Source organism: Rattus rattus, chromosome 4 (genome assembly GCF_011064425.1).
Source record: "Rattus rattus isolate New Zealand chromosome 4, Rrattus_CSIRO_v1, whole genome shotgun sequence".
In the NCBI taxonomy this organism is placed as follows: Eukaryota; Metazoa; Chordata; class Mammalia; order Rodentia; family Muridae; genus Rattus; species Rattus rattus.
In genome coordinates this window covers 85,826,292-85,838,969 of record NC_046157.1, presented here as the reverse complement: position 1 = coordinate 85,838,969, position 12,678 = coordinate 85,826,292, and the positions used below count along the sequence as shown (strand labels likewise).

Here is a 12,678-nt window from a genome sequence, read left to right as displayed (position 1 = left end):
TTCCAGACACTGGGAAAGCACCAGGATGGACTAAAGAGCACACACCACCGTTTAACCAGGAACAAGCTTTGGGCTCAGTAGTTTCTTTGCCTTCCATCCTACTACCCTGCTGCCCTGGGTGTATACTACACTCTGCGCAGGTATTATTAACAGCTCAGTGCCCTCCGTAAGTCACCTGTATGTACTGAGCATTAACTAGTGTATATTCACTCATCAGTCTGCACACTAACTTGAGTGGGTAAGAGCCCTTCTCTGCAGGCATGAAAATCTGAGTTCAAATCTCCTGCTTTCGTACAAAGAGCCAGATATGGCTAGGTATTCCTGGAACTGGGTCAGTATTGGGAAGACTGAGACAGGCAGATCCTGAGAGCTTCCTGGCTTGCTAGCTTAGCTGAAGCTAAGTTTCTGGTTTTGTGAGAGACCCACTCTCAAGACAATAACACAGCAAGTGACAACAACACACACTTATATACATACTCATACATACACACACACACACATTCACACATATACTCACATGTACACACACACACATACACTCTCATACATACACATATATACCCACACTCACAAACACATACACATTCAAACATACACACTCACATATACATATACATGTATGCAGATATCACTTCAATGAGATAATTATGGATACCAAAGATGTTGCACTTAAATATTAGAATTGAATGGTTCAGACAATCTCAGGGAAAAAAAATCCAAGATCTCATTAAAATAGCAACTTGCAGTTTTCTACCTTGGACCTAGAGGTGTGGATATGGGTAGGAAGAGAGAGAAGAAAGGAAAGAGATTTACCAATGACAATTCAGAAAATGGAAACCAGTGCCTTGGGGGAAAGAATGAGTCTGTCTTCAGGATCAGGTTCCATGGTGCCCAGCTACTCAATGACCTGTGGGATACAGCCTGTCTTTCAGCTTAGGCTTCCTCATGACCCACTGAGGCAAAGCCCTTTGCAACTGTTTCATTACTTGCTTATTTAAATACTGCATGATTAGTTCAACACATAGGAAACAGATTATTTGCGCAGCACTGACCACAGTGACATTCTCCCAAGTAATTAATATCATGCATCTTGGGAGAGCTTTATATAGTCGGCATGAATTTTTCTTCACTGTATCCTAGAAACATGGGTGCTTGCATTGATAAATGCTCAGTTATACAACTTCCTCTGAGTCATGTTATTGGCATGTGAAAATGCAGCATCTCCATCTGTTGTTTTAAGAAGACTAGTTGCTGTGGTGACGAAAACAACAGGAAGTGCTCCAGGTGGCTGGAAGTTTCAAAGATGCCGGATGGAGTCTTTGCCTAGCGGATGTTAGAAGGAACACATGTAGAAATACTTCAGAATCGCATTGAGGACAGCGCTGAGGCGATCAAAAGTGCTGGTCAATGGGAAAGGAATGGGGGGTACCTGGTTCTAAGGACTCTCATGGAGAAGTCTGGAGGAGTGATAGAAAGACCTTTGAGGGAAACCCAGGAAGAAAGGAAACAAAGGTAGACAAGGTCACGACACGATTCATATTAGAGATGTGAGCATGAGTGGATACTTAGGGAGATGTCAGGCAATCAGTATGAGGCCCGCCTGGCATTATACTCCTCCATTAAGGGGGTCAGTGTGAACAAGTAAGAATCTTCCAGAACAGTAGGAGGTGCTAAGGAACAAAGCCTCCTATGCTGTTGAACTATTGGAAAGGCCCTGGGGCAGAGAGATTCTGTCTGTTCCTTATCAGGACATATGTTAGGGACTGGTCCCCAAGTGCTGAAGTCTCAGGAGGTTTTCTTCTTCCCTTCATTAGAAAGGGTTATTATTTTTTTTCTTCCTAAGTATTAAAATCTATACATTCTTGACTCTGCTTCAATGTCTGCGTCATCTCCTACCATCGCGCCTCTGTAAGAAGCTGGTATTTACAAACTGTAATCTCAGGTAGGACGTCTAGAGAAAATGCAGGAGGGGCTCAGTCACTGCCTAGAGCCAAAGCTGGCAATATGGCCGTCCCCTGTGTCAATTAGACTGGAAGGTACTGCCACACGGGATCCTTCCAGACCCTGCTCATTACAGGTGGGAGGCATCGTGCCTGCAATAAATACCACTCCACCCACTCAAGAAGCTAGAGGACAGAAGTTAGGTATCTACTTTGGACAGCAGCCAAGCCTCAGTCAGTATCCGAGGCCTGAATGAGCATTTGACTCTTGCCCACACTAGATAGTTTTTCATGTGTCTCAGCAGAGGTCAAGGGAAAACCCTGACTGGTGCAGTTTTGATGGCTTTTGGACCTGGCCTCCTTTTTGCACACAGGGGACAGGACAATCTAATGCAGACAAAGGAGCGAGCAGGTGACAGATGAATGCTTTCCTTGTCCCATAAAAGAAACTGGTCTGAATGTCCTGTCCTCGCTGCATCATGGCAAAGACTGTCCCCACCCTGGGTGGAAAAGGCTTGACACAAGCTCTTTGTCCCCAACTAAGCCCAGTTGTTCCCTTTGAATAGTGACAGCATTGACGTCAACTCTCATGGTAGAAGAATTAGCTGAAGCCCAAGGGGGAAAGAGAAGCCAAAAAAAGAAAAATCCAATCCAGTAAAGCTAAGGACATTTCTTTTCATTTCGTAGGCACTCAGCAGATGCTAAGCTTTGCGGGATTTTGATAGTAACAGAGTTTCCCAAAATAGCACAATGAGATGTCAGCCTTAATGGGACCACAGCCAGAAAGCTTCCCTTACTACTGTGCAGTCTGACTTGATTAACAGAACTGAAGATGCTTTGCACCCCACAGGCAGAGGCTGCACAAGAGGGGACCAAAGTGCTACTGGGTCCCATTCTGGGTTCTGCATCCTCCATGCCAGAGGTGTGAACAAGGTGCAAGGTCTTGGAAAGAGCCCTACCTCCACCCCCTACCCCGTTATCTTAGCCAAGGCGAAGATAAGGCCTAGCAAAGGCTTTCCTCCTGTGCGGCACTGCAGTTGTGGAGGGCGGGGGAGGAAGAAGAAGAAGGGAGGATGGATAATATAGTGAGTTCCAGGACAGCTTAGGTTGCATAATAAGTTCCAGGATAGCCTGAGCTACATAGCGAATTCTAGGACAGCCTGAGCTACAAAATGCAATCTTGTCTCCAACAAGGATAGCTTTCTTGCCAAAAGATGAGGAAAGGGCCAAGGTGTATGTTCATGCTGCCACAACAGATACAGAACCTCACACAGGGAAAAGTAAAGAATGTAGACACCCAGAGATAGAGAAGTGTCTCCCTCCTCTCCCTCCCCTCTCCCTCTCCTCCCTCCCTCTCTCCCCCTCCTCCCTCTCCCTCTCCCTCCTCTCCCTCTCCCTCTCCTCCCTCCCTCTCTCCCTCCCTCTCCTCCCCTCTCCTCTCCCTCTCCCCCTCTCCCCTCCCTCTCCTCTCCTCCCCTCCCCTTCTCCATCTCTGCACTCACAATAAGCAGAGCAGCACACAGGACCATGGTGGTTCCTGGTGGTTCCTCAATATGGACTTTTCACAGTGTGACAACCTACAAGAAATCCTTTCTGCTATAATGACTGCCATCTCCTTTAAGACATTGGGAATCACTTCCTCCTGTCTCAAGAGCACACCCACCCCTCCACTAGATCTGAGTCAGCAGGGCTGCTGACCCCATTGGTGTTTGTTAGCAAGCACTTCTAGTAAGTTCTCCTTCCAAGAACCAGTGCTCAGAGATGCCCCCTAGCTGCCCTGGACCAGCTCCTGCATCCCTCAGGTAAAACTGGTTCCAAGGGGGTTCCTCCTGTTAGCAGCATCTAAACAGCCTCTTCTGCCTTAGAGCTTTGATCTTTAAAAAAAATAGGACAAAATACCACCATGGTGATAAACCCCCATTACTCCAACTTATTTAACACAGCAGTAAATGGGCCACCCCAAGACGCCTACTGTGATTTCAAAGGGGGCGACTCCCTCGCTGGGTTACGTCCATTCCAGCCCACCACATAGCAGGGTGCAAACAGGGGCAGTGTGCTGACTGGTCCTTCTCAGCTAACTTGGACCAGGGATGTCCTACCTGTAATTTCAGTACACGTAACTCACAGAGCCTCTATGCACTGCAGAGCAACTCCTCTGCCTGCTTCCACTGCTTCGGCTTCCAGAGCACTTAGGAGCCATAATACTGTTTTCCTGGACTATTCACGGCTATGAAAGTTCCTACTGGACACAGTGAGATGCTGATGGGGATACTGATGGGGATGCTGATGGGGATGCTGATGAGGATGCTGATGAGGATGCTGATGGGGATGCTGATGGGGATGCTGATGGGGATGCTGATGAGGATGCTGATGGAGAATCTGATAAAGAGCTTCTTGCCTCATAGACTAAGGAGACAGTTGAGTGAGCCAAGCACTGGCCATGCAAATAGGAGGACCTGAGTTCAGGTATCTGGAGCCCATGGAAAACTAGAGACGCTAGTGTGTGCCCATAATCCTAGTGTTCCTATGCCAAGATGGAAGCTATAAAATGGGGGAATCCTAAGCACTCATGGCCCAGCTAGCCTGGTGTACCTACAGCAAATAAGAGGCCCTCTCTCAAACAAGGAACTAGATAAGAATTAATAGCCAAGGCTTTCCCGTGATCTCCACACCTGTGCCTACAGGAACAAGCAGGTGCGCCTGTGCATGCAAACACAAGCACAACTTTAAAAAGAATAAACCTTCTTTTGATTCTTAATAAAAAGCGGAATGGAGCTGCATTAGTTTGCCAGGCTGTATAACAAGGCACTATAATGTGAATGGCTTCTACCACAAGACTTGGTGACGTGCATTTCTGGAGGCTCCGAGATCAAGGTGTGTACAGGGCTACATTCTCTCTGAATGGTTAGAGAAGACCTGTTCCTGCCTCTTTTCTAGCTTCTGGTGATACCCTGGCTTTGGACAACATAGACCTATTCTTCATGTGGCATTTATTCGCTTTGTGAGTTTCTGTGAGTGTGTACCCAATCTTGTCCTTTTTTTTTATAAGGCTACCGACTTAATGAAATCATCTTAGCATAGTCATCTGGAAAGAGACCCTATTATCAAATGCAGTCACATTCACAGGAATTCAAAGTTAGGACTTCGGTACCTTTGAAGGGGACAGTTCAAGGAATAACAGTGACTGTGTGGTATGGCCATCTTTCCCAGCATCACTTGGGAAGAGCTTCGATACCTATTACATCATCTAGGATCCTCATTTTCAGTGTCAACCTCCAAAACTTAAGTCTATACCTTGCAAGTTTTCTGTTCCAATACTGCTTGCTTACCAATGTGTGCACAGGGACAAAAATGACAGACACTCTATCATGGGGACTAAACAGTACTTGCTCTAGTCATCAAGCAGAGGCTGACCATATAGACCTAAGAGAGCAGGCACGGTTCCGGGGCAGGGTGATTTCTTGGTCGTGATCCTTGTAGGAAGGCAAGATTTAAGGAACTCTCAGAGAAAGGTGAGATGATGCCAAATGATCACAGCAGATAGGCTGAGTAGAAGGATATAGACACCATGATTAGGAGACAGTGGGTAAGTCACTCTGATAAAGCACATAGGGAGTGGGTGAACTCAGGAAAAGACTGCTAGTCTTTTAGACTAGTTCAAGAACATCTGGACTTGGTCTACTAATACTTAGGAAGCCAGTGACCAAGATGGAATCTAGAAGACACTACCTTTAGAAGTCTTTTTGTGGTTGAGTCCTGAAGAATGGGCAGGAAGGGGAGAGGTTTTGGGAGAAGCTGGAATTGCCAACAGCTGTGGAGAAAGTGCATGCTGTAGAATCACCTCCTCTTGCTCCTGTACCTGGAAATTGCGTTGCTTCTACTGGTCTATGTTGTTAAGGCACAGATGTTGTTTGACTACACTGTGCGCTCAGCAGTGGGGAAGATGATGGGAAAGGCTCATGAAATTCCTACTGAGGTGAAACAAAGATATGCAGGTGCTTAGGAGTGACTTGACTGTAGAGCAGGGAACCAGAAGGATGGTTCCATCGCTGAAGTACCCCCAAGAGCTCGATAAGCATGAGTCCTCAGAACCCACATATGAAAGGCTGGTTGTTTAGAGAGCGAGGTACTTCAGGAGTTAGAGCTTGCTAGCCAACTAAGCTAGCCTGTACAGGGAACTCAGGAGTGACAGAGAGAGAGACACCATTTCAACACAGCCACAGCAAAGAAGAAGCAATGTCTTAGTTAAGGTTTTACTGCTGTGAAGAGACACCATGACCAAAAGCAACTCGTATAAGGACAGCATCTCATTGGGGCTGGCTTACAGGTTCAGAGGTTCAGTCCATTATCATCAAGGCAGGAGCATGGCGGCGTCTAGGCAGGCATGGTGCAGGAGGAGTTGAGAGTTCTACATCTTCATCTGAAGGCTGCTAGTGGAAGACTGACTCTCACATGATTAGGAGGAGGGTCTTATTGCCAACCCCCACAGTGAAACACTTACTCCAACAAGACCACACCTCCTCTAAAAGGCCACACCTCCTAATGGTGTGACTTCTTGGGTCAAGCATGTTCAAACCACCACAAAGAACAACCAAAAGTGGATGTGCCTGAGGGACAGTACCTACGACTGACCTCTAAACTATATGTATATAATCTATATACCCCCGAGAGAGAGAGAGAGAGAGAGAGAGAGAGAGAGAGAGAGAGAGAGAATATGAATATGAAAGACACTTGGAATTAAGGCCTTAATGATCATCTACCAGTCACTCAATAACCACTGAAGATCCTGGACAAGCAATGACCGATTCATATTGTACCCCAGAGCTGTGGTCGTGGGAATCACATATCTGGAGCAGAATTTAAAGACTATCTCAGCCAAGACACATTTGACTCAAGATTACTCAGTCATTAGCACAAGGCCTGGGATCAAGCAGTATCAGGTCTGACTGGCTGGCTGCGTTAGTCAGCTCCCTGTCACTGAGAGAACTAACACACCTGCACTAATCAGTCAGTGAAGTTATTTGGGCTTCGGAGCTTTTAGTCCTTGCTCACTTGTCCCTGTGGAACACAGTTTCTAAGGAGGGAACCATGTAAAAATAATTTTCAAATCTGTTTTTCCTTTTGGTCCCTTAGTTCTCATCAATAGCAACTTTAAGATATTATTGTTGTTGTTGTTGTTGTTGTTGTTGTTGCTGTTGAATCACCATTATTATTATTGTTTTCGTCATTGTTGAATCATCATCATCATCAACATCATCAATCATCATCATCATTAAATGCCTAGGCCATATGCTTTGGCTCATTCCCTGACTAGCTCATAACTTATTTAACCCATCTAAACTAGTCTATGTCTACCATATGGTTAGTTACCTCTTCTTCAGTCCTAGCCCACCCACGTCTTTCTTAGCATCTCCTCAGCATCTCCCTGCTGGTCTACATTCATCTTTTGGGTCTTGGATCTCATCTCCTTCAGCTCTCCCCTCGTCTCTCTTTTATCTCTTACCATTTTCCAGAGTCCTCTCTCGTCCTGCCAGTGTCTCACTCCCTATTTCCTGACCCGGCTCATTAGCCATCAGCTTATTGATGGACAGGTGATGTTTATGAGAGAGTCCCTCTACAGAACTGTGATGGAGAAGGCAGGCCCACTCACCTCACGGAGGTCAGGAAGCAAAAGAGAAGGAGAGGGAAGTGGGTCCCATCCCTGCCTTCAGGGGTACATCCTCAGAGATCTCACTTCCTTCTGTGATGCTTCAGCTATTGAATGTCCTCGCATGTCCACGGGCACAGCCTTTGGAGAGCACTGAGGAGCCCATCGAGTCCTTACAACCCACAGGGGTTGGAAGTACCATTTTGAAACTTGAAGTTGGGCCTGAGATTGCTGTCCTGAGAAAGGTTAAATGGCTTAGAGTAGATAGTGGACAGATGGCAGTTGGATGGTAACCAGGACACAATGGCGGACAGGCCTTATTCCATCCCATGTCAGATCACACCTAAAAATGTTTGACCTACTTCCCTTGCAAACCTTACGAAAGAAGCTTTTAAGAATCCTTCCTAAGGAAGAGAAAGGACTATAGGAGCCAGAGGGGTCAAGGACACCACAAGAAAACCCCAAGAACCAACTTACTTAGACTCATAGAGGCTCAGAGAAACAGAACTGACAGCTAGGGAGCCTGCACGGGTCTGCCCTAGGCCCTCTGCATATGTTACAGTTGTGTAGCTTGGTCTCCTTGTGGGACTCCTAACAGTAGGAGCAGGAGCTATCTCTGACTCTTTTGATGACATTTTCCCTACTACTGAATTGCCTTGTCCTGCCTTAATTTGAGGGGAGGCGCCTAGTCTTACTGCAACTTGATATACTGTTCTGTTGGTATCCATGGGAGGCCTGCCCTTTTCTAAAGAGAAATGGAGGAATGGATGAGGGGAGTGCAGGGAGGTGGGGAAGGAGGGGAACCTGTGGTCAGGTTGTAATGGCCAGGTACAGTGGCTCATGCCTTTAACCCCAGCACCTAGGAGGCAAAGGCAGGTTGATCTCTGTGACTGAGGCCAGCCTGGCCTACATAGTGAGTTAAAGACAGCCAGAGCTACACAAAGAGACCCTGTGTCAAAAACAAAACAAAACAACAACTAAACAACAACAAAACAAAACAACAACAACGAAACCAAAAAAACAACAACAACAAAACCAACCAAACAAACCAAAAATCTTCCCTTTTCTCACCTGGTGTCTCTTGCTTTTCAGGAGAGAAATATGAGCTGCATGCGGGAACTGAGTCTACACCGAGCGTCGTTGTGCACGTGTGTGACAGCGACATGGAGGAGGAGGAGGATCCAAAGACTTCCCCAAAGCCAAAAATCATCCAGACCCGGCGTCCTGGCCTGCCACCCTCCGTGTCCAACTGAGCACGTCCACGATAACATGCATCTCCTCTTATCATGCTTTTTCTCCCTTGTTGTTCGTCCAAAAATTAATTGCCTTGAAGTCCCTGGGTGTTTGGTTGTTTGAGAATCCTTCCTTGTAATTAAGCCTCTCGGACAAAAGGGCTAGGAAAAGGTGATATGTCTCCCAGTCAACTCATACCCATTAACCAGAGTCCATTATTTAGAAAGTTCTAGACAAAGGGTAGTATTTTCTTATTAAACAATCAGTACAGCCTATATCTCTGTTCTCTCATGTTGATCCAAGCCAGAGACATCAGTAACGAATAGCCTTCACGTTGTTTGTGAGCTGCTCCAATTGAGTCGTCTGTGTGTGTGTGTGTGTGTGTGTGTGTGTGTGTGTGTGTGTGTGTGTGTGGTGTTTATTCCTGGCCACTTATATAGGACCATAAGTAAACTTGGCTTTGACTGCATGAGATCCCCCTATCTGGTCTCACCCAGTCCTCTGCATCCCGACATTCCCAGGACATGCACGATCACCAGCATTTATTTTGATGATTTGAGGGTATGCCCCACCTTGTGGTATCCCAGCCCTGTCCTGTATAGACAAGGGGCATCCGAGGCACCATTTGGCTCAATAAGTCTGGGAATCATGATTAGTTTGAGTCAATACATCATCGTATAGCTCTGTCCAAATTCCTGGAGGTAAAATTGAGCGTGGCCCCAAAGAGATTCCTCAGTAGATTCTAAACATCACTATCGCATAGGACTACCCAGTGCTACTGGGGAGGCTTGCCCGAGTGACAGAGACCGATTTCAGACAAACCTATTTATTATAAAAGTCTCATAGTGTCTGAACGATTGTCGTTCCCCCCACCCCCACCCCTTTGTATATTTGTACAGATGTTTGAGCTGTGCTTTTAAAATCTGGATTTTTTTTTAATTTAGTGATTGTTCAACCATTAGCTGCTTAATGACATCATACCTGTGTTGCTTCTGAATGCATTCTGATTCTAATGTAGATAATCCGATACTATCACACGCTATTACGGTTCATGCTACGTTGTAAAAGGCTACAGCAATGTCTCATGCCAATAGATAAACGGCTAGCCAATTTCTTTGCTGTCAAGATCACCTGTTTCCAAACAAAGATCCAAGTATCAGTTGTAAGCAACTTGGGTGGCGCTTAATCCAAGATCGTATACAGCTGAGCATTTCCGAGCACAAAGGATGATGGGTAAACGGACGGCCCCTCCCACTCATCCAGTGCCCGTGTGCTCAAAAGTTCCTTGTTTTCGTTACCTGTGATTTTGTATTTCTCTAGCCCAAAGTGCATTACAGAAGATACACCTGCAGAACCATACTTTCTGCTCCATGTGTCAAGCCTCATCTATTCCTGTTCATTAACTAGTAACTCTGGATGCAAATACTATTTACCACACAACGGGCAAGGACTTCAATGACCTAAGCCTCAGAATACCACACAAGAACACTAACACAGCCACCTGATGGGGGGATTATGTGGTTTTTTGACTAAGGTGTATGTTAGTTTCAGCAGAAACTTCAAACTTAGACTGATCACTCAGAAAATTAAAGTCCGTTCTACTGTGAAATATAGCAATATAGTGCCGGACACGGTACAGTACGGTTGACACCGAGGACAGCATTGCTTGTGGAATCCTGAGTTTCCACAGGGGATAACAAGTCTCCTTTTCAAACTCAGATCTGAGGAGTGTACAATAAGCAAAGGCTTTGACTTTCCTTTGTTGTGGAAGGATTTGGTTTTTTCATTGGCCACGGAACGACTACAAATAGTGGCGAGATGCTGCCCTCTGGTGGCAGAAACGTTTAACTCGGTTGTATAGGTGGATTGATTACCACAGTCAACTCCCAGGGTCTGACTTTCTAATCCACGTTAACTTTCAGGATGCAGGTTCTGAGAAAGAGAGAAAAATGAACAGTCTAAATGAGATAAAGCCTTGGAAATAATTTGTGCTTCCAAACAATGATAGCAGAGATTTCCAGTTTAGTAAAAGTTGATGTGACTACCTTGGGTAGGCATTAAGAACTCAGTGTTACAGATGGCCCAGGTGATTAGTTTTAGTAAACTGTATTGCCATATGTCGATGTTAACCTGCTGCAGAGCAAGGGATTCTCGCGCTAGGTTGAGCACGGAGAGGGGAGAAGGGGAGCTTTCCCCAGAAAGAATAGGGAAGCCATGGGACCTCCCAGCACCGAGAAAGTCGCCTCAACACTTCCTTCCATGATGCTCATTATGCAAACCTCTTTAGCGCTCTTTTTAAGTTGGAAACGTTTTAAATGGAGGGGAAGGGGAAGGTTTCCACCAACTGAATCATTTGTGCACGTGTACAGCTCAAAGAGCTTAGAGTTCAAATATATCTGGTGAATGAATGTCTGTGTGGTATCATTTCTGAGTTGTCTGCCTGGGCTTAGTGTTCCTGAGATAGGGGAGGTGGAGGACTGCAAACCAGCTTAGAGTTTTCCTGAGGGGTAACCAACGTATGTGACGAACACTGATGAACTATGGGGGACGCTGGCAACAGCTGTCCCATGAAGAAGTTATTTGAGTCAAGCCTGGCAAGATGGGTTTGCTTCTCATTAAGGGAGCTCAAAAGGTTATTTTACTGGCACCTTCAACCATATTGATTCCAAAAGCCATCTTGAGGATGCTAAGAACAGTTTATAACACCCCTCCCCCAGCTAAGTTCTTTAAATACACTAACAGGAAACCCTCTGAAAGAGAACCCTTAGACAATAAAATACTAGTGGAGTCTAAAAGATTGGGTTACTAGGTATCGTTGAAGTCAGAGCAGTCCACCCACCACAGTGACACATCATGAATAGGAAGATCAAAAAGGAAATTCCATCCTGGGAGAACACAGCCGATACATGGAGGAGTTAAATAACTCATGGCCAAGCAGCGTTTATCAAGCTCCCTAACGCTGCGACCCTTCAATACAGGTCCTCACATCACGGTGACCCCTAACCATAAAATTATTTCCATTGCTACTTCCTAGGTGCAATTTTACTACTGTTATGAATCATAATATAAATATCTGTATTTTTCCAATGGTCTTTAGGGGGTCACAACCCACAGGGAGAGAACTGCTGCTCTAAAAGCCACCTGTAAAAGACATGCAATGCTTTCTTTTTAATGGTCAATTACATTGGGCAATTCACATATGTACATGTGCCTTAACTATCTGATGGCCCGTAAACAGTAAAAGGTGTACCACATCTCTTCTTGTCTAGAACAAACCTCCAAGGTGAACCTGCCTGGCATCTAGCAGCAGAATGGTTTAAATGAAGTGTGCAGAGCTACAGAGTCCTGGTAAGGGAACAGAGGAGGCCTGCGTGAAGAAGACACAACACTGAGAACATCTCAGAACACTTAGGTAGCAGCTAATAGTCCATGCGCATGCCTGTCTGGAGGGCTTCCACTCTGAAGCACATAGAGGAAAGTGCTCATGTCAATTTAAAAAATATATACAGTGAGGCCCAGAGAAGAGTGACCAGGAGCTATTAACTTTATACAACTCAAATGTCCTTCAAGTGTAGAATGCATAAATAAAAAAACCTAATGCAAGTAATAGCATAAATATATATATTATATAATTTAAATGTAAATTATATTTACACATATATGTATATGTATATAATGAATACTTAACATATTGTACCAGTTAGAGAGTTGAGAAGCATGCTAAAGGGCCAGGAATACAGCTCATCTGTTAAAAACTTACCAAGAACTCCTAAAACCTAAATTTGGCTCCTAGAACTCATACGGAATCTGGACACTGTGGTGCAGGTCTGTAATCCCAGTTAACACAAGGCAGGTGGA

The 12,678-nt window shown here is 45.3% G+C and overlaps 1 protein-coding gene across 2 annotated transcripts in view; it reads left to right on the top strand.

Moving 5' to 3' along the window:
• Positions 1-11,228, top strand: part of Rcan2 (regulator of calcineurin 2) — a 217,072-nt gene extending 205,844 nt beyond the window's left edge. For both annotated transcript variants that reach the window (XM_032900686.1, XM_032900687.1), the window contains one exon: positions 8,680-11,228. In XM_032900686.1, coding sequence (XP_032756577.1) covers positions 8,680-8,840 — 161 coding nt within the window. In that variant the 3' untranslated portion in view covers positions 8,841-11,228. The remainder of the gene's footprint in view (positions 1-8,679) is intronic.
• Positions 11,229-12,678: the final 1,450 nt, after the last annotated feature.